The sequence below is a fragment of the Diospyros lotus genome, chromosome 4, assembly GCF_014633365.1.
Source record: "Diospyros lotus cultivar Yz01 chromosome 4, ASM1463336v1, whole genome shotgun sequence".
In the NCBI taxonomy this organism is placed as follows: Eukaryota; Viridiplantae; Streptophyta; class Magnoliopsida; order Ericales; family Ebenaceae; genus Diospyros; species Diospyros lotus.
This window is the reverse complement of record NC_068341.1, coordinates 18,540,932-18,561,938: the sequence shown is the minus strand read 5'-3', so window position 1 is coordinate 18,561,938 and position 21,007 is coordinate 18,540,932. Positions and strand designations below refer to the sequence as shown.

The 21,007-nt window shown below is 39.1% G+C and overlaps 1 protein-coding gene across 3 annotated transcripts in view; it reads right to left on the bottom strand.

Moving 5' to 3' along the window:
- The window catches only part of LOC127799559 (uncharacterized), a 26,169-nt gene extending 10,730 nt beyond the window's left edge, over positions 1–15,439 (bottom strand). Inside the window, exons 1-6 of one of the 3 annotated variants that reach the window (XM_052333696.1) lie at positions 15,288–15,439; positions 14,785–14,883; positions 14,420–14,456; positions 9,793–9,866; positions 9,610–9,703; positions 9,382–9,464 (exon numbers count right to left, since the gene is read on the bottom strand). In XM_052333696.1, coding sequence (XP_052189656.1) covers positions 9,382–9,464; positions 9,610–9,703; positions 9,793–9,866; positions 14,420–14,456; positions 14,785–14,856 — 360 coding nt within the window. In that variant the 5' untranslated portion in view covers positions 14,857–14,883; positions 15,288–15,439. Of the gene's footprint in view, positions 1–9,381; positions 9,465–9,609; positions 9,704–9,792; positions 9,867–14,419; positions 14,457–14,784; positions 14,893–15,287 lie in introns of all 3 variants that reach the window. The other 2 variants (XM_052333695.1, XM_052333697.1) reach the window with 2 other exon arrangements.
- Between the last annotated feature and the right edge of the window lie 5,568 nt (positions 15,440–21,007).

Below are 21,007 nucleotides of genomic sequence, written 5' to 3'. Positions count from 1 at the left end.
GCTAAGTTTGAGGCCTTATCAACTAAAGTGGTTGGATTACCCCCGGATTTCCTGACAAGTAGTTTTATAGCTGGATTGAAACCAGAGATCCAGAATAGTATCTCACCAACCCACTACCCTGACACAGGCCTTTGGCCTAGCTAAGCTCCACAAGGACAAGTTCAAGCCTTTTGTGTTATAGGTTATTTCTGTTTTTTTGGGGTTTTTATTCATTATGGGGCTTAGGCCCAATAGGGTATTTCCCAGGGTTTTCCTTGTTCTTCCATTAAGAGAGAGAGAGCTGCTAGTCTTATTATTCTGCTTGTACTCTACTCCATTGAATAAAAAGTGTTCCTCCAATGTTGCCCATCTTCTGAAGGCAGTCTTGCACACATCCCTCTTGAGTGTAACCTGACCCAAAGAAAATTGAGGCAATGCAGGTCTGGGCCCCATTTCCAAGCTTAGCAAGTTTTGCCCACTTTGGACCTCTTCCAAAACACTACACAACCATAAGGTGCCCCAAGTCTTTATCCAAATAGTGATTAAGGTCCATGGCTTCCCTAAAAGTATAGTCAGTGACAGGAACCACTTGTTTCTCAGTAAATTCTGGCAAGCACTTTTCAAACAAAGTGGAACTTACTTGCACTATAGTTTATCATATCACCCTCAATCCAATGGACAAACAAATGTAACCAACAGAATTCTAGAGTTCTACCTCAGATCCTATATCAATGAGGTCACTACAGATTGGGTGTAGCTACTACCATGGACTGAACTTTGGTACAACACCTCCTACCAGTCAGCTATCAAGATGACTCCCTACCAGGCCCTATTGGGAGAGAACAACCAGGACTAGTGGATTATGTGAAGAATGGCACAATGTTGGAGGCAGCTGAACAGGTTTCACTCCAAAGGACTAACCTGCTACACACACTAAAAACAAACCTTCAAAGAGCTCAACAAGCCATGAAAGAGCAGTATGACAAACATAAGAGAGCAGTACAGTTCTCTGCAAGGGATTGGGTATGGGTGAAGCTTTAACCCTACAAGCAGCATTCTGTGGCTCACAGGGGGCACCACAAACTTAGCGCCAAATACTATGGGCCTACCACATTGACAAAAGAATTGGTTCAGTAGTGTGAGATTTATTTTTATGTCATGGCTTATGTCATGACCCATTTAGTATTAGTATATATAGGTGTACAATCTGTTGTTTGAGTGAGGAATTTATTTCCTCCAACTAGGGTTTCTCTCTCTCAAGTTCTTTGATTCAACACGGTATCAGAGCCACCATACAAACCCTAGTTGCAGCCACAGCTCCACCGCGCCTACTTGCTGCCTCAATGCTGCCTCAGCCATGCCACTGCCAGTCTCCTCCACCAGCTCCGGCATGCGTTCCCTGCACCTCTGGCCTTCTCTCCAGCAGTAGCCGCTTCCTCCCCAGCCTCCAACTGCCTAACGGCCATCACAGACCGCGCTCGCGGCCGTTGACCCCATTGTCGTACAGCCTCCAACTGTGCAAAGCTTCACAGCCATCGCATGTTCGTAGCATCGCGCAATCATCAGATTCATTCACGCAATCTTCAAATCCATCGCACAATCATCAGATCTGTTCGAGTGACCACAGAGCCCAAGCCAATCCACCATCGGCCTTCCGCCGATCGGACATCGTCACCGCTCCTTCACCGCCATCACACCGCTATTCCATCGTAGTCTTCTTCCTACAGCACCACTTCCCACCAACCACTCTCCAAATTGTTGTCGCCTCTAGATCCGTAGCCTCCAATTGATCTTCTACAATTTAGATTTGCCGCTGTCCAACGACCTTCAAATCTGCCCACAACAGATCTGCTGCCTTCAGATCTCTCGCCGGCCTTCATGAGTGGCTTCTCCAGCCGTCACAGTTCAGATCCAACCGTCAATCCATCAAATCTGGTTATCGAACCTCAGATCGAACCATCAGTCTTCAAATCTGGCCATCATTTCTCAAATCTGGTCGTCAATCCCTCAATCCACCATCAATCCTTTAGATCCGGCCATCATTTCTGATATCTGACCATCAATCTATCATCTCCAGTCGTCAATCCCTCGTCATCTGCTCACAACCTCTCACTGTCGATCTATCCCTCTGACGCCACTGTTGACCCATTCTTTCCATCACCGGTCCACCTCTCTCTGTCAGCGTCATCTCCTTAGTTGATTGTCAGCACGAGCTTAGATATCACGCTTGTTTTCTCCTTCTAGCACGACTCTCAGATCTCGCAACCTCTTCTTCGGATCTTGTGCATTACACAGATCTCGCATCACACCACTGCATCGTCGATCTGCCATCATCACCGCCTCCTTCCTCATAATTGTCTTCTACAACAACGCCCCCCACGCGCCCTCAGATAAACTACATTTGTAACAAGCTTGACACATATGATATATATGTTCCATCTTGAGGAGTGTGAGATTTATCTTTATGGCATGGCTTATATCATTAGGATTAGCTTATGTCACGAGTCATTTAGTATTAATATATATAGGTGTACAATCTATTGTTTGAGTGAGGAATTTATTTCCTCCAACTAGAGTTTCTCTCTCTCAAGTTCTCTGATTCAACAAGTAGCTTACAAACTCCATCTTCCATCAAGCTCCCAAATTCACTGTCTTCAATGTGTCCTTAAATAAACCCCTCCATGGGATACTACCTACTGAGCAAACCCAACAACTACCAGAGGACCATTATGGCAACAAACCCTCATCAAACTGTCAGGTCCTGAGGACTGACTTAGGAATTTAGAGAGTGGAAAGGAGAAAACAGAAAGAATAAGGAGGAGTAAGGAAGTAGAGAGAGAGAATTCAATGGAATAGTGATAATATTTCTCAATGCCAATAACGGAAGGGAGAGAATCCTTATATAGCTGGGATTCTCTCTCACAAGCTGTAACAGATTACAGCTATAGGGAATGTACAAGTTTGAATAGCAGCAACAAACTTTGTACTACTCCCTCAGCAGCTAACTAACTCTTGCCTAACTCGTCCCTCACTTACATTTTATTACAAAATCACCCTTATACCCCCACGGTACATGACATTACCCCCCCCCCATCAAAACATTTCTTGTCCACAAGAAATATGGAGAACGCTGGCCACTAGCGGAAACTGGTTCAGAATGTCCGGCAGATACTCCCACGTGTTATCTTTGAAGTGATGATCAGTCCATTTGATGAGGACTTGAGTAATTGGCGCACCTTGTCTGTAAATTACTCTTTTATCCAGTATAGCTATAGGTTCCCGGAGAGGAGCTTCAATGTGGGGAAGGTTTGGTAGGATAGAGCTTGCTGGTTGTGCCCCTACTGCTTTCTTGAGAAGGGAGATATGAAAAACTGGGTGTATATTGGATCCCTCTGGTAATTGCAAATGGTAAGCGACTGATTCTATTCTTGCAATCACTGGGAAAGGTCCATAGAACTTTGGATGCAATTTAGAGCTGGGATTGCGAAGTAGTGACCTTAGGTGTCCTGGTTTCAGCTTAAGATACACAACATCACCAACCTGAAATTCTCTTTCACTCCTCCTTTTGTCAGCAAATTGTTTCATCCGATTTTGAGAAGTAGCCAACTCTTCCTTAATCTCCTGCAAAGCTTGCTGCCGTTGCTGTAAGTATACGTCTAGGGATGCCACTGTTGAGTGATCAGCCAATGTTGGTAGAAATGGGGGTTTGTAACCATAAAGGGCTTCGAATGGGGACCGTTTGATGGCTGAATGGTGGCTGGAATTATACCACCATTGGGCCAGTGGAAACCATTTGTGCCAGGTCTTGGGTTGAAGGAAACAAACACACCCGAGATACATTTCTAAACACTGATTAACCCTTTCGGTTTGTCCATCAGATTCTGGGTGGTATGCACTAGACATCTTCAGTTTTACTCCCAGCAACCCCATCAATTCCTTCCACAGCCGGCTAGTAAAAATTTTATCTCGGTCAGAAACTATGGCTTTGGGTGTTCCATGCAGTTTCAATACTTGGTCTAGGAATATTTTGGCAACCTCCTGGCAGTATATGGATGAATCAGTCCCATAAAGTGCCCATATTTGATAAAACGATCCACAACTACCATGATGCAGTCTCGGCCTTCTGATTTTGGCAATCCTTCTATAAAATCCATTGAAATATCTTCCCATGGCCCCCCAGGAATATTTAGGGGTTGAAGCAATCCAGGTGGCGCTACATTTTCTGGTTTGCATCGCCTACAAGTGTCACACCTAATCACAAACTCCATAACATCCTTCTTGAGTCCTGGCCACCGAAAGAGTTGCTTAACTCGATGATAGGTGTTCACAATACCCGAGTGTCCCCCTAGAGGAGAGGCGTGGAGTGCCTCTATAATTCTCTTTTTAGAGCTTCCTCTTCCCCAATCACCAACTTCCCTTGGTGTCTAATCATCCCATTACTCAAAGTGTAGCCTGGTTTAGATAAAGGATCCACGGCCAGCTGCTGTAAAAGTTCTCGGGTTTTATCACTTGAGAGATAACTAGCAGCGATTTCTTAGCACCATTCTGGAACAATGGTTGAAATGGCTGTTGTACTTCCCTCTTCAAGACATCTGGATAGAGCATCGGCTGCAAGATTTTCTTTCCCCTTCCTATATTGGATTACATAATTCAAACCCATGAGCTTAGTCATCCCTTTGCGTTGTAGTTGAGTATGCAGCTTTTGTTGTAACAAAAATTTGAGGCTCTCATGGTCAGTCTTGATTACAAAGCTTCCTCCCTCAAGATAATGTCGCCATCTTTCCACCGCCATTAGCACTGCCAACAGTTCTTTCTCATATATGCTCAATCCGAGATGTCTTGGAGCAAGGGCTTGACTGAGGAAGGCTATGGGTCTACCGTCCTGAACCAGGACTGCTCCAACCCCATTGTTGCTGGCGTCAGTTTCTAAAATGAACGTTTGTTAAAATCAGGTAATCCTAGAGTGGGTACTTCACCCATAGCCTGCTTAAGTTTGCAGAAAGCCTCCTCAGCCGTATCATCCCACTTGAATCCATCTTCTTCTCAGTAGGTTAGTGAGAGGCCGACTGATTATACCATAACCTTTAACGAACCGGCGATAGTATCCGGTTAACCCTAGGAATCCTCTCAACCCCTTCACATTTTGAGGCCGAGGCCAATTTACCATGGCAGTGACCTTACTTGGATTTGTGCTTACCCTTGAACCGGAAATAATATGCCCAAGATACTCAACCTGTTGCTTGGCAAAAGTACACTTTGACTCCTTAACATATAGCTTATTGATTCTAAGGACTTCAAAAGTGATTTTCAGGTGGCTTAGGTGTTGTGCAAAGGAGGGACTGTAAATTAGAATGTCATCAAAGAATACTAGGATGAATTTGCGCAAAAATGGTTCGAAAATTTTGTTCATTAACGCTTGAAAAGTTGCGGGAGCGTTGGTTAGGCCAAAGGGCATTACAAGGAATTCATAATGCCCTTGATGAGTGGTAAAAGCTGTCTTAGGAATGTCTGTAGGCCGCATCCTAATTTGGTGATAGCCTGATCGGAGATCTAACTTGGTAAAAACTGAAGCATTGGTTAGTTCATCAAGGAGATCTTCCACAATTGGGATGGGAAACTTGTTCTTGATGGTCATAGTATTAAGTTGACGGTAGTCAACACAAAACCTCCATGACCCATCCTTTTTTTTAACAAGCAATACAGGTGATGCAAATGGGCTATGGCTGGTTTGGAGAATGGACTTCTTTAGCATATCTGTTATGAGTTTTTCTATCTCAGTCTTTTGTCTGGGTGGGTAACGATATGCTCTTAGGTTTACTGGTTCAGTATTTGGCTTCAGATTAATGGCATGGTCATAGGGTCGCTCGGGAGGTAAGGAACTTAGTTCAGAAAAGAGGTCCTTATAATCAATTAACAGTATGTTAAGGGAGTCAAGTTCATGTACCTGCCATGGACTATGGTGGTGCTGCTCAGTGTGCGCGCGCCGCTGAAGTTCTTCTCCTTCCTCCCCGAGGGTAACACCCATGGTATGTATAGAAAATAGATGAGCCACCTGTGATAACTTGCTCTTGAGTATCCTTTGTAACCTCTTACCCGAGATAATTTTGCATACTCCCACCTCTGGTTTGCTCGTTAGAATCTTCTTGCTGCCATCTTTCTCGAAAGTCACTTCCATTTTGTTGAAATCAAAACTGATTGGACTGACTCCCTTCATCCAATCCACCCCCAGCACTACATCACAGCCTCCTAGTTTGAGCAACCTCAAATCAGTTGAAAATTTTTCTCCATTCATCTCCAATGGAAATCCCTACAGGCGGACTGACTCAACACCTTGCTGCCGTTCGCTACTGTGACTGACAATGGCAATGAAGGACTGACCTTACATCCCCATTTTCTTGCCACAGCTTCATCCAAGAAGCTGTGAGTACTCCCACTATCGATGAGGACCATAATCGGATTGCTATTGACCTTTCCTTCAACCTTGATAACCTTACTATGGTTAACCCCCTTCAAAGCATGCAGCGAAATCTCTCCTTGGTCCTCCTTCTCATTTTCCGAAAGTTCTTCTTCTTCCTCCTTGTCCTCGTCTTCCCCTTCCAACAACAGTAGTTGCCTCTTGCACTTGTGGCCTACGAAATTATGTCTCCACATTTGTAGCATAGGCCAGCTACGCGCCTCTGCTCCATCAGACTTCCTCCTTGGGCGGAAGCGGAGTTATTGGCCGGTAGAGCCAATACACCTCTTCCTTGGAACCCACCTTCTCTGGGTGGCAACCTATTTCCAGCTTGCCAACCTCCCGTGATCACCCCTTTCGCCGAATTCCTTTGTTTTCTTGGTCATGGCATCAACGATCATCTCCTGTAACCTTGCACTCTCGGCTGCCTGTTTCACCGAGTGCGGTTGCATCATCTTCACCATGGGTCTAACTTCATCCCCTAGACCACTGATAAAGCTCGAGACGTAATACTCCTCGGAAAGCTGAGGATTATGTATCATCATCAGCGATCTAAGCTCCTCGAATTTTTGCTGATATACCCGTATCGTTCCTTCTTGTTTGCGTTTGTTAAACTCTTCGATAATGTCCCGCATGCACTTATCTCCGAACCTTACACACAAATCTTCTACGAACACACTCCAAGGGCTCCCTTCCTTGACCGCGAGCCACCCTTGATACCAAGCATCTCCCGTATCATTCAGGTAAGCTGAAGCCATGGTGACTTTCTGCTGTTCTGGAATTTGGTATAGGGAGAATACTCGTTCGCACCTTCTCGACCACCATCTCGGATTCTCTCCTTCAAATAAAGGAATCTCAAGCTTCAGTGTGGGATAGTTCGGATGGTGTCGATGGGCCGTTACTCCCGGTCTCCGTTCCCTTACATTTTCTCCCATTGTGTCCGTATCGAACTCGAACTCCGACGCTCCTCTTGGTCGAGGTTCTACCCCTACTCCTGGAAATATGGCCTCCGTCCAGTCTCGCGGAGGAAATTCAGGAGATAGCCTCAGTGGCTGCTGTTGAGTGAACATTCGCACGATCATTTGCATTTGTTCCATCATTTGCTCCCGAAAGAGAGTGTTCTGCTCACGACTCTCCATCCTCCAACGTTCCATTGCCTGGTCGATTCTGGAATCGACTCCCGCTCCAATCGATAGTTCCAATGATGCCACTCGGTTCTGTACCTCCGCTATGGCTGTCGTCGTCTGTTGTAGCTGCGTTTCCATCTGCTTCATTCGTGTCCCGTCTGCCATGGTGGTTGCTCGTCGCCCAAGAAGGATGCTCTGATACCAAAATGTCAGGTCCCGAGGGACTGACTTGGGAATTTAGAGAGTGGAAAGAAGAAAACATAAAGAATAAGGGAGGAGTAAGGAAGTAGAGAGAGAGAATTCAATGGAATAGTGATAATATTTCTCAATGCCAATAACGGAAGGGAGAGAATCCTTATATAGCTGGGATTCTCTCTCATAAGCTGTAACAGATTACAGCTATAGGGAATGTACAAGTTTAAATAGTAGCAACAAACTTTGTACTACTCCCTCAGCAGCTAACTAACTCTTGCCTAACTCGTCCCTCACTTACATTTTATTACAAAATCACCCTTATACCCCCACGGTACATGACACAAACCTGTTGCTATACTAAACACCAGAGTGATGTTGCATAAAGGTCTGGCGAGGAAACAGGTGCTAGTCCAGTGGCAGGGACTACCTCTGGAAGAAGCAACCTGGGAGGACTACCAACAGTTTATTTCCCTTCACCCCCATCTCAAACTTGAGTGCAAGTTTGATTTTGAGGGGGAGGCATTGATAGCAGCCAGCTTGATCCAATCTCACAGAACCAAGCAGTCCTGGAAGAAGACCAGCCGCCAGCTGCAATAAGGAGAGGCAGAAGAGAAAGGAAGGTACCAGCTAAGTTTCTGGATTAGGAGTGCAAACCTTGTGAACATTTGTGGTCCTGTTTTTGTAATTTGAAAATTCTTATTATGCAATTCATGATAATTGTAAACTCTAGTGTGAATAACAGAAAATAGCACATGGCCATGTGCGGACCCATGTGAACATTTTTGGCGCCAAAATGTAAAGGAGATATAAGGAGGAACCTGAGGAATGGAAGGATCATGAATCCAATTTCCAGAGAATTCTCTTCTTCTCTCAACTCTCTGTTCTTATCACTTTCCTTCTCCTAATTCTTCCCTATTCTCAGGTGTGATCACTGCCAACTCAGTGAATTCCTATCAGACACTATATTTTAATTAAGACTGAACTAGGGAAGAACAGAAAAAAGGATCCACATAGGCGCACTCCAAAATAGTTGAGAAAAGGCTTTTTAAGTCGAATTGTACCAAAATAATGCCTGTCAAATATTTTTACAAAGTTCAAATTAGCACAAGAGAGAAGAGGAACTGTCCAATACAAATTTGCTACCAAAATAGTCGAAGCTCAGAGATCATTATAGCTACATGAATCAACAGGCTGCGGATTATCCATGAAAATTTCAGCATTCAGAACCTTTGGCCAATGATCATTGCATATATTATTAACAACAAGATGGTCCTAATTCTATTAGCTAAATCACTAATTATGGCTGCATTACTAACCAAGCCAAGGAAAACTGAAAACAATGATCATGGTGAACTGCAGAATAGAAGTTTTGAGTTTGATAACCAATAATGAAATAAATAGTAACCAACTTTATCTGAAAAGAAATCTAGTGAGTACCATAAGCATGAATGAATAACATCTACAAACTTAATGGATACTGTTTCATTTTCAGATTTCCTAAGACATGTTGTTTAGCACTGTCATTTAATTTGCCTTCTATCCTACCAAAGGGGCCAAATTCAAGAATGAAGTAGCAAGAATTGAATGGTTTCGGGTAAAATGTCCATATCAAAATTTGTTTCTTACAGTATTTCTAACTGGACTTGATAAGCATTGAATAATAAGAGGAACCCCCCCACATTGAGTGATAATTGCTGCATTTGCAGGATCTGTAGAGACAAAATCATTAGTTAGACATGAGTGGATACACATAGAACTTACAATTTTGAATGAAGATGAAGCACCTTGTGAGAAAGGGCTTGCTTAGAGTTAAAATTTAGGCATATAGAAAAAAGGCTTAGATCATTGGACTACCAACACAAGAGTTGCAGATCCCTCCAGCACCAAATTCCACAAGCTTCTCATTTGGTTCAGTTATGCAGTCTAAAAAAAGTTCCAAAACATTGAGCTGTTTAAGATAACAATTAGAACTTGTTTCCACACAGCAATATGATATTGATAATTAACAAGTTTATCATTCACTAAAAGATCTTGAACCTGGCGTAGGAAGACATAATTGTAAGGATCGTAGGCAAAGTTGGCCAAATTAGCTAATATCTTCTCTTTTGATTCTGTGAAAAAGGTCAAAAACAGTTACTTTTAAAGTGGTGAGAGTTGACATTTTCACAAGCAGTACCATGTAAAAGAAATAGGACAAGTAGAATTGAATTCATTTATTTAATATTTCAACCAAAATCAGTGTTCTAAAACACGCTAGACGCTAGTCAGGCACCAGATTGAACCTAGCGCCTAGGCGGGGCTTAGGAAAATTATTATTTTTTAAATTAAAATTCATATTATCCCAAATATACATATAGATATCTATATACACAGATATAACTATATATATAAACAGATACCTACATATATATATATATATACACACCTGCAAAGTGCAAACAAAACAGCGAAAATGGGTTGGTTTGAGTTTGGAGAAGAGAACGATGGCAAGACCAATTCGGAGAGGAGAATGACAACGGGTTGGAGGAGACTTGCACAGCGGCGAAGGGAGAAGAGAACGATTTAGCGGCGGCATGGCGACGGGGAAAGAGACGACAGATGTAGGCTGTAGTAGCAGCAGCGAAGGGGGAAGATTGAGGAGAATTAGGGATTTCTGAGGATAAGGTTGAAGTATCACGCAAAGGAGGGAAAGGGGGGGATTTTTGTGGGGATCGGCATCGTTTTGGCCTTCCACGACACCCACAAAAAAGTTAGGCGCTGTCTGGGCGCCGATTGGGTCTGATTAATCGGGCAGGGCCTAGGAGACCGACTTCCCTGAATTCACGGCGGCCAGCCACTAACCAAAATATTTTGCAATTACAACCAAGATGATGAATAAGCTATCCATTACAATCAACCCCCCCAACACCCCCCCCCCCCCCCCCAGGGGCCCTCAACCTTGTTACCAGCCATGTGTTTTGGACTGAGCTATGTAATGCTCTCATATACCATTCAAAATAAGCAATGAGCAAGATGAGAATATACGAAGCTTCTTTCATCCACACTGCTGTTTTCAAAAGTATGCATATGTGATCTATCATTCCATCCCCCCCCCCCCCCCCCCCCCCCAAAAAAAAAAAAAAAAAACAAAGAGAAGGAAAAAGAATAGAAAACAACAAGAGATCAATAAAAGAAGAAAATCTCCTGCACATGGGTACAACTCACATTCACTAGACATGGATTAAGTGCCTAGAATTTTAATTATTCACAGCATATAACGGTTTTATGTATATTTTGGCATGAGAAATATGTACCTCTAAGCTATGTTACATGCACTTGACACTTGGACCGAGATATGAGTCCACCATAGCTAGGTTTATTTAGAAGATGTACCAGGGAAGTTATCATTTTACTATGAGTCTATGACTATTCAATCAGTTTATATTTGCTTTAATAAGGTTGTTTTTGAAAACAAACCTAAAAGTTGTGGAAGTGATTACATGCAGAGTTATTCAACCAACCTGGCCTACTGGATTAAAAACAATTTCTTCCAACATCATTCATGTGTTTTTTTAAAGCAGAGAGATTAAAATAATAAATGACACAATAAAACTATTGGAGAGGATGATTGAGCAAAGGTTAAGAAGAGAAACAAACATCTTTGAAAGCTAGTTTAATTTCACACCTAATAGGTCAACAACTTGATCATGAAGTGATGGAGGGGTTAGATAGTCTAGATAGGCTAGATAGTCCACTGCATTTTGCGGCTTACTTTTTGAATCCCTACTACTTTTTCAAGGATATGGATATACAACTTGATCATGAAGTCATGAAGTGATGGATGGATTTTTTAACTATGTGGAGATGTTTTATGATGGTGAATTGCAAGGTCATGTTATAAATGCTGAGTTGCCAAAGTATACTCATAAAAAGGGAGCTTTTGGAAAACCGTGGATAGCTCAAGGGTGTGCAAAAAATGATGACAATTATAATCCAAGTATAAAATTCCTTTAATCCTTTCTTAGTTTTAATCAATTTTAATTCCTTTAATCCCTTCTTAGTTTCTATTGTGTATTAGTGTATAAATTTGTTTACTTTATACTTGTTTGATCTATGTAGTTACACGGTGGATGACTTATGGAAATCAAACTCCAAACTTGCAACGAATGGCGAGAAGGATCCTCACATTAACCACTAGTTTATCTGGTTGTAAAAGAAATTAAAGCAATTTTGAAGGGGTTAATGTATATTTTAAAACGTTTTTAATATTTTAATTTCATTATCTCTATGAATTATATTTCTTTAATATCAATTAGTTATCCTTATCCACTTATCATTTATAGTGATATTGTTTTTATTTTATTTATGTAGATACATACGAAAAAAAGAAATAGATTGGACATAAATCGATTGAACAATCTAGTCTATGTCCAATTTAATGCGAAATTGATGAACAAGCAAAAAATGGAGAAGGAAATGAATGTTGATGTGCTACTTGCTAATGATGCTAGTAATGCACAAAGATGGATCATTGATGGAGGAGATGATGAAGAAGTTGAGTCTAGTACGGGGCTCACTTGGAAAGTGGTTGGTGAAGCATCCGCAGCATATGAGATGCTTCAACCTTGAAGAAGTTCTAAGGTGAGAGAGATTCATGAAGACGATTTTCAATCAGAAGAAGAAGATGAGCAAGAAATCAATGAATTTGATTTTGAGTCCAATGAAGATCGTGTGTTGGAAGAATATGGAGAGGAAGAAGTCCAATTAGATAGTTAGATTTTTAAGATATGGTTTATGTTGCATTATTGCTGCTTTTGCCTTCCTGAACCCAGAACTAATCTACAACAGTTTGTTTTCTTAGGCTTAATTCCATTTGTTGTTGCTTAACTACAACAATGATTTTATAGATGGAAAACTGCCTTAGGATGACTCGCATATAGCTTATTCAAACGATGGGTAACTCTCCCAAGGTGGAATGGCAGCGATGGGTGACTCTCCCTGGGTGGAACGACAAGGTGACTCCTCCAAGGGATGAATGACCCTCACGAGGGGACTGATGGATGAGGGGTGGCTGACCCTGATGGATGAGGGGTAGCTTGCCCTCATGGGTGGCTCGATGTTAATCTTCCACACGAGAGAGGGTCTCTCGTTGGGGTGATTGAGCCCCACGAGAGAGGGTCTGACGATTGCTTCGGGTTTGTGTCATAACGAGTGAGTTGTTTCTTGGCCTTTTGTTAGTTTCCCACAGATAACGCCAATTATTGTTGCTCAACTACAACAATGATTTTATAGATGGAAAACTGCCTTAGAATGACTCACAAGGTGGAATGGCAGCGATGGGTGACTCTCCCTAGGTGGAACGGCAGTGATAAGTGACTCCTCCGAGCGATAGATGACCTGCTTAGAAAGAAAATCGGTTAAGGGAGCGAGTGAGAATCCCCATGTGGACCCTCCAATGCTTAAATCAACCTCTCACAGAAGTGGAATGCTTGAATGCAAGAAGTAAGTGTGAGTGTGAGAGTGAAAGTTAACATCCCCAATAGGAGGGAGGACCCCCCCCCCCCCTATTTATAGCGATGGAAGAGGTTACCAGGTGTCGAGTGACCTGATCTTCTCGACGAGAACCTCAGAAGAGGTTTTGACCGAGTTTCTCAAAGGCATTAGCACGAGAGTGCAGACATGTGGGCACACAGACACATTCGTGGCACCCTCGGGTGCCCTTCACTCGAGGGTGTTGGTGGTATTAGCATGTGCGAGCGCGGGTGCGGGCAGATGTGGACGCAAGCATAGGTGAATGGGGGCACAGTCGTGCGGCCATGCAGAGGAGCGCACCAGGGCGCAGCACCCACAAGTGACTTGTCCACACCCACGCACCAACTCCTCCAAGAGATTCGGTCAAAATCTCCTCCGAGGTTCTCACCGAGAAGATCGAGTCACCCGACACCTAGTAGCCTTTTCCATCGCAATAAATAGGGGGGTCCTCCCCCAATTGGGGACAAAAACTCTCACACTCACACTTACTTCTTGCATTCAAGCATTCCACTTCTACGAGAAGCTGATTTAAGCATCAGAGGGTCCGCGCGGGGATTCTCACATGTGCCTCTGATCGATCTTCTTTCCAAACAGGTCATCCATCCCTCAGAGGAGTCACCCATCGCTGTTGTTCCACTCAGGGAGAGTCACCCATCGCTGTCATTCTACCCCAGGAGAGTCACCCATCGTTTGGATAAGCTATACGTGAGTCATCCTAAGGCAATTTTCTATATATAAAATCATTGTTGTATTTGAGCAACAACACCATTATTTCACTTGTTTTTCCAACTTTGATTTACGTGAAAATAACATCAAATTACATGATACATCAAAAAGTTAAACCAAAGAAAAAAAAAACATAGTTTTCCTAAGCCCCTCCTAGGCGGCCTAGGTGCTAGGCCCTAGGCCCCCAGTCTAGCGCCCAACTAGCGCCTAGCGCGTTTTAGAACACTGAGAGAAGGCAAATACAGAACAAGCTATATCAATCCACAATTTGTAAATTGCAAACTTGTCAACCTCTTCTCATTAGAAATGTCAGGCCAAATTCAAAATCAACAAACAAATATCAAACAGGTTTATCGTGGGAAAGTTACGAGTATGAAAAAGGGTACAAATATCTAAAATCAGTAAACATATCATTGACATGACGTACCTTCACTAGTTGTACTCTGAAACTGAGTCACCAAGTCCTGGACAGAGGCAGAAAATGGAGTTGGCAAAATGTATTACACCCACTGATGGGATGGTGGACTCATTTTCATTTCATATGCATCATATAATTTTCAAATAAAGAGGCAATGGTCTTAACAATTCAAAATAATACAATTTTATACAGTTGAAAATAGCATATATTTAACTCTGTTCGTAGTTTGATTCATCAAATTAAGTCAAAAAAAAATAAGATTGTTATGTCCTTGAAAGTCTGGCACTAACAAACAATAGTAGTAGAAGACGTAGAGGAGACAACTATATGTGATAAAAAAAAAAAATTAGATTACGGTGCGTAAAGTAGTTCACCTGAAGATATTGAAGCCTTGGAGTTCCATATTTTCCAGTGCGCTCTTCTTGCCTCCGATTATTGGTGAACATATAGACCTGTTGAATTGACTCCAAATCCTTACAAAACTTAAAACAACACCATTGTTTGTCACAATTCTCAACAAGTACCAAAAAGTGGGCCAAGAAAAAGATTAGGTTTTACAAATGGATACACATTTATATACACAGGCTTCAGATATAGAAAATTAGTATCAAAATGCAAGCCATTTTACTGAAATAAAAAAACAAATAGATAGAAAACTAATCTCGAATGTAATCAAATTCTACTGAAGAAAAGGAGAGGAGAGGCCAAACTAGAAAGTCAATAGAGGAGGAAGATTAGCGTCGGCAAGCTGCATGAGGTGTGTGAAATGTACTAAGAGCGTGATTTTAATTCTCAAATCAGAACCCTAGATGATCTTGACATTGAATAGAAGGTTGGAAGCACGAAGCCAAATAATGAAAAGCACAGATTCACTGACCCCTCACAGTCTGTTCGAAACAAATTTCAATAGAATCAGAATTCTCGCCCTCATCCAAAAGCTTAAACGAAGAGGAACCAGTCGGCAGGCAGCTATATACTCTCTCACGCTCCCTGAGGTGGCTGCGGGCAGCCCTACCTTTAGCCGAGGAACATGACCTGCTCTTTAACGTTATTCTTTTTTTACCTTTTAATTTTATTTGATTAAAGTTAATTTAATTTTGTTTAATTAATATTTAATTAACTTAATTTAAATTAATTATAATTAAACTAATAGAGGAGTGTATGCGTTAAAAACTTATTATAGGAATTTTCATAACCATTTCGAAAATATAAGAAATTCCTGTTTAAATATATTTTCAGCTTATGAAAATATATTTATATATTTTAAAATGCATTAAAATTAAATACATATATAATTACAAAAATATTTTGTAAAAATCAAAACACCAGCCATCTCTTCCCAGCTGCCATTGCCAGAGGGGATTCAAGTCATCTTTGTTTCATTGGCCACCATCGCCGAAGGAAGGGAGGGTGCAAGAGACAGAGAGGGAGAGGGAGGGAGAGATGGATCGAATCCAGCGATGGCTTGGTTCAATCGCTGAACTCTGGCACTGTTCATTTGATGTCGACAGACCCAACCACGGGAGAAAAAGTCAGTGATGGTGGTGGCAATGCAATCATAAGGAAATCACAACAAATAATCGAATTGCATAGCTAACAAATAATTCAAACATACATACATTATTGTTAGAATCGTACGATTCGTGATTCAAATCGTACGATTCAACTCAATTCATATAGAAATCGAGTCGAATCTATAGAGTGAATCGAAAATCTCTTAGAATTATACGATTCACGATTTGAATCATACAATTTGACTCAATTCATATAGAAATCAAGTCGAATCTATAGGGTGAATCGAAAATCCCTTAGAATCGATTGTGAATCGCATGATTTGTTAGATTCATCTTATTCGTGCGACTCCGTCTGTACGTGCACTTTAATCAAATATTCGTTCGATTTAACTATCTTTGAAGACAAAGAAGATGATGAAAATGATGATGCTCTTGAACTTGAAAATGAAGATGATTGATAACTAGTGAAGATTATGGACAATAGAGTTTATTAGTAACCTAATAGTTGTAGGTTTTTTTTTTTTTCCTAGCTTGTTATTTTGAAAGTGGTTTAGTTTGGTGCAATTTGAATTTAAAGGCAACATGAATATACTTTTGTCTTTTGGTATAATTTTAAAGTTAGCAAATATATTTAGAAGTATTATTTATCTATTTATATTTAAAAAAATTGATCATGGTGGACACATTATTTATTTTCTATGGATCTATATTATTTATAGTTGAAATTGAGAATATGTACCGAATCTTACGATTCGATTGGATTCTCGATTCACGATTCATAAAATAAAAATTTTGATTCTCGATTCAAATCTCGATTTAACAACTATGCATACATATATATAAATATATGCGAACAATTCCAGAGATCGAGCAACAGAACCGTCTCAAGCAATCGAAATCGAATATCTTGATTTGAGAGAGATTTTGAGTGGATTTCTGGACTCGAAACCAAGAACGGTTTCATAGGCACATATATGCGAATACCTAGTGTGCCCAAAGTCATACTTGGGATTTTGAAGCCCTGAGTTGAAATGTAAAAATGGACCCCTAAATTATATGTACATTTAAATTTTATTTTTTTATAATAAAACATCAACAAATAAATAAATATTCATATCATATCAAAAAATAAAATAAAAAATTTAACAATTTTAGCATGGACAATTCAAATATTCAATCACAATTAACACATCTCAGCCACAATTAACACAATTAACACATCTGAGCCACAACAATTCCTAACCAAATGAAGTAGTCAAACAACAATTAGCAAAAAACCTAAAGTCATAATTCCTAAACTCGTTATAGGTGTTAAATTAGCCAAAATAAAATAGAAATACACATTAAATAGAACATAATCAAATAAATTAACTTACCACTAGTCTCTTGGTCTCAGTATGAAGGGATGCCCACTCGCCAGTGGCCACTGCCTGCCTGCCAAGAACAAGAACACAACACCAAAGATTGAACCAAAAGATTTTTTTGTCACTGGTATTGAATTTGAACCCAAACAGAACACAACACCAAAAATTGGACCAAAGTGTCCCAATGGCAATGCAGAGAGGCGAGCGACCCAGTCACCCAGCAAGACCAAGAGTTAGAGAGCCAGATCCAGTAGCCACAGATGCGACCTCCCCAGCTACCGACCGAGAGGCGAGGGCGAGCCGCGAGCAAGCGAGAGGGGTGAGGGTGAGGGCGAGGCAGCGAGCGAGAGAGCGAGCCGCGAGCAAGCGAGAGGGGTGAGGGTGAGGGCGAGGGCGAGGCAGCGAGCGAGAGAGCGAGGGCGAGAGAGCCAGAGAGGGAGAAGGGTTTGCAGAAGGCAAGGGCTTGGAAAAAATTTATGGGCCCCCAAAAATCCAAAATTTATGGGCCTAAGACAACCGCCTCTTAAGCCCCATTATAGGTCCGGCCCTAGGCGTGCCGGTGCTATTCTAACACATTAAAAACTAGAATCTTCGTGTATTTCCCAGACCATATCCCGTTGGGTTTGCAAACGACCCAATAACTACTTAATCACCGGCTTAGTCGGGCTTAATATTTATAAAAAAGTTATTAATGTATAACATTAAAGAACTAAGTTTAGTTTTTTAAATATTTTTTTTATATAAATAAAACTGAACTACATATTCTTGTATTATAGGAAAATTAAATAAAATATTAAGTGTGAAAAATAAGATTACACAAGCATTATCTATTATATATTATATAAACAAATATGAGATTTTGACTCATGAAGCCCAACAATAAACCACTTAAAAAGGAATTAAAGAGAAGAAGCTAACAAATTTTCTGTAATAATTATTCAAGTAAAAGGTGAAAATATAGATTCAAAAATATAAAATAAAAAATCTAAGGTAAGAATTGGATAGTCTAAGTCCCCTCTCTTTCTCCTTCTATCTTCTTTTTTCCACAAATTATATTTCTTTGTATATTAACCCCACGATTGTTTCTTACAGCCGGCTCACATTCTCAAAAATAAATTTACAAATTTCTTATGGAGATATAAAAAACTTGATGCAAAAGAACAATCGTTCTTTTGTTATCTTAATGATAGTTTGTATTATATGTTTTCGATTGATGAAAATAGATTGTTGTCAATCTTAAAGTATTGGGCCTTTACAGTGAAGCAGAGCATATCACCAAGTGCTTCAAGAAGTTGGTTCCCACCATGGAATTACAGCACCTTCAAAATGGCAGTTGCATGCAGTGGGATGGATTCTTTCACAAGTATTGATCTTTTATTTGGATATCCTTTTCATTGCAATATAGCTAGCTAGGTTGATTGTTTTGGTCTCATTTTGACAAAGATGTATGCATAGCCTTATAATTTCACTTTTGGTGCTTGGTGTTTAGTCTCTCTTTGATTCTATATGGGTCACACATGACAACTTTTTTGGTTTAAGCAAGAATTTTTATAAACATTAATTTGTAACTAATTATTGAGATTTTTTTTCAAAATATTTTATACCTCTTGTGTTTTTCCTCTATATCAAGTTGTTTCTAATGGACAAGAATTTATGATCTTTCTTTCGAGAGAGAAATTGTAGGTAAGAAACCAAAATTGAGGAGCTTTCACTGAAATCAAGGCACTATTTGAAGGAACCACAAGCACTTTGTTGAAAAGTTGGCACAAAATTAGTATTGCGGCATGTTATATTAATGCTAAAATTTAAATAGGATCTGTTAAATATTTTAATCTAGTCAAAGTGAATTCTTATTCTCTATCATGAGAAATTTGATTTGGTATATTTATACACCAAAAAGGTGAATGAGTCAATGAGAAATTGATACTCAAAATATATCCGTTGAGTTGAAAAAATATTAAGGGAATGCTTTTATTCCGCATAAGAAAAATAACATAGTCTCTTGATATTTATATAAATTTACATATTTTATGATGAGTGAGTTTGTTAGACAAGGGACTCTCTTTTGCGAGCGCATGCATGGGGGGTAGTAAATCTTAGACCCGACGAATCAAATTTGTGTGCGAGCACGCGAACTGCAAGTATGAATGCAACGCAAAATGAGTATCTTGGGATGGGCTATGTTTTGCTATTTTTCGATACTTGTATACTCTTTAATCTTTTAATAATGATATCAAGAGGGTTTTTTTTGTTGTATTAGCCTTTGAATAAGATACTTAAAAAGTCATTGTGTATGAAATCATCTGTCACATTTAATATTTTATTCAACTTCATTATACAATTATTTTTTATTTGTTATCTTATGTTATTTTACATTAATTTAAATTTTCTATCACAATTTTAAGAAAAAAGTTTCTTGTATTGAACAAATTCAGATTTATTTTTAGGAAAATGTGCGTTATATCTCTTGATATTGTGTGTTTTAGTTTTAACTTTATAAGCATAGTTTTTGAAAGATCACCCAAAAGAGAGGTTAATTGGATATGTTAAAAAAAATTGTTTTTATAATATAAAAAAATAGCATCAAGCCTTGTTTATAATGATGTTATTTTCAAAATGAAGTTAGAAATATGATGTATAGATGCAGGAATCACAAAGATCAATCTTGTTGTTTTAAGTTGCAAAATATACAAAAGGGTAGCTGCATTTTAAATGAGGAAACAAAAGCAGTTATTCAAACAAATACTTAGTTTGCTTTCTCTTTGTTATTTTTAAATTATTTTTATTTTTAATTTTCTAAAACAATGAAAGTGCGTTTATTTTGTCATTTTTAAAAATAAAAAAAAAAATTGTAAAGAAAATTCAAAATAACAAAATATTGTTTTCGTTGTTTTCAACTAAAACAATCTCTAAATTCAAAATATGGAAAACACAACCTATTTTTTATGTTTTGACTCTAAAAAAGAAAAATGAAAAAAAAAAGAAAAGAAGGAAAAAAGAAGAAAAATTTATTCTTAAATTTTAAAAATAAAATTATATATTTATTTAAAATTTTAAAAATATAGTATATCTATATTATAATTAAAAATATAAGATAACATATAGTATATTATTAAGTATATTGCACATATTATGTGTAATAATATTTAATATAAATTATCACTAGATGTTAATAATTTATTAATCAAATTTATTATTTTATTTTAATATTAAAATTTTATTAAAAGGAGTTAATTTATATCATTTAATAATAAAATTCATTGAATAAAATATTATAAAATATTTTTTTTCAAAATTCTAAAGTAAACGCATTTTTAAAATTTTTATTTTAAGAAATAATTTTTTAAAATAACAAAAAGAACACGTTTTTAGTTTTTTAAAAACAGACTATCAAAATAAAAAATTGAAAATAAATTTAAACTCAAAACTAAAAATTAAAAATGCAAAAAGAACGCAGTCTTACTTTTTTTTCAAGTGTCATAAATGACATATGCATTTGAAAAGTAAGTAGGAAAGTTGTAATGCTTAAAATAAAAATTTATACTTGTAATGAAGACGAAAACTATTATGATTTAAACAAATTAACTCAATTTATAACATGTAAACAATAAATAGTAAGTGAAAACCAATCATCATCAAAACATAATAAGCCATTCACAAAACACAATATTTATAGTGGTTCTATCAATCACCTACTCCATTACCTTAACTCCTCAACC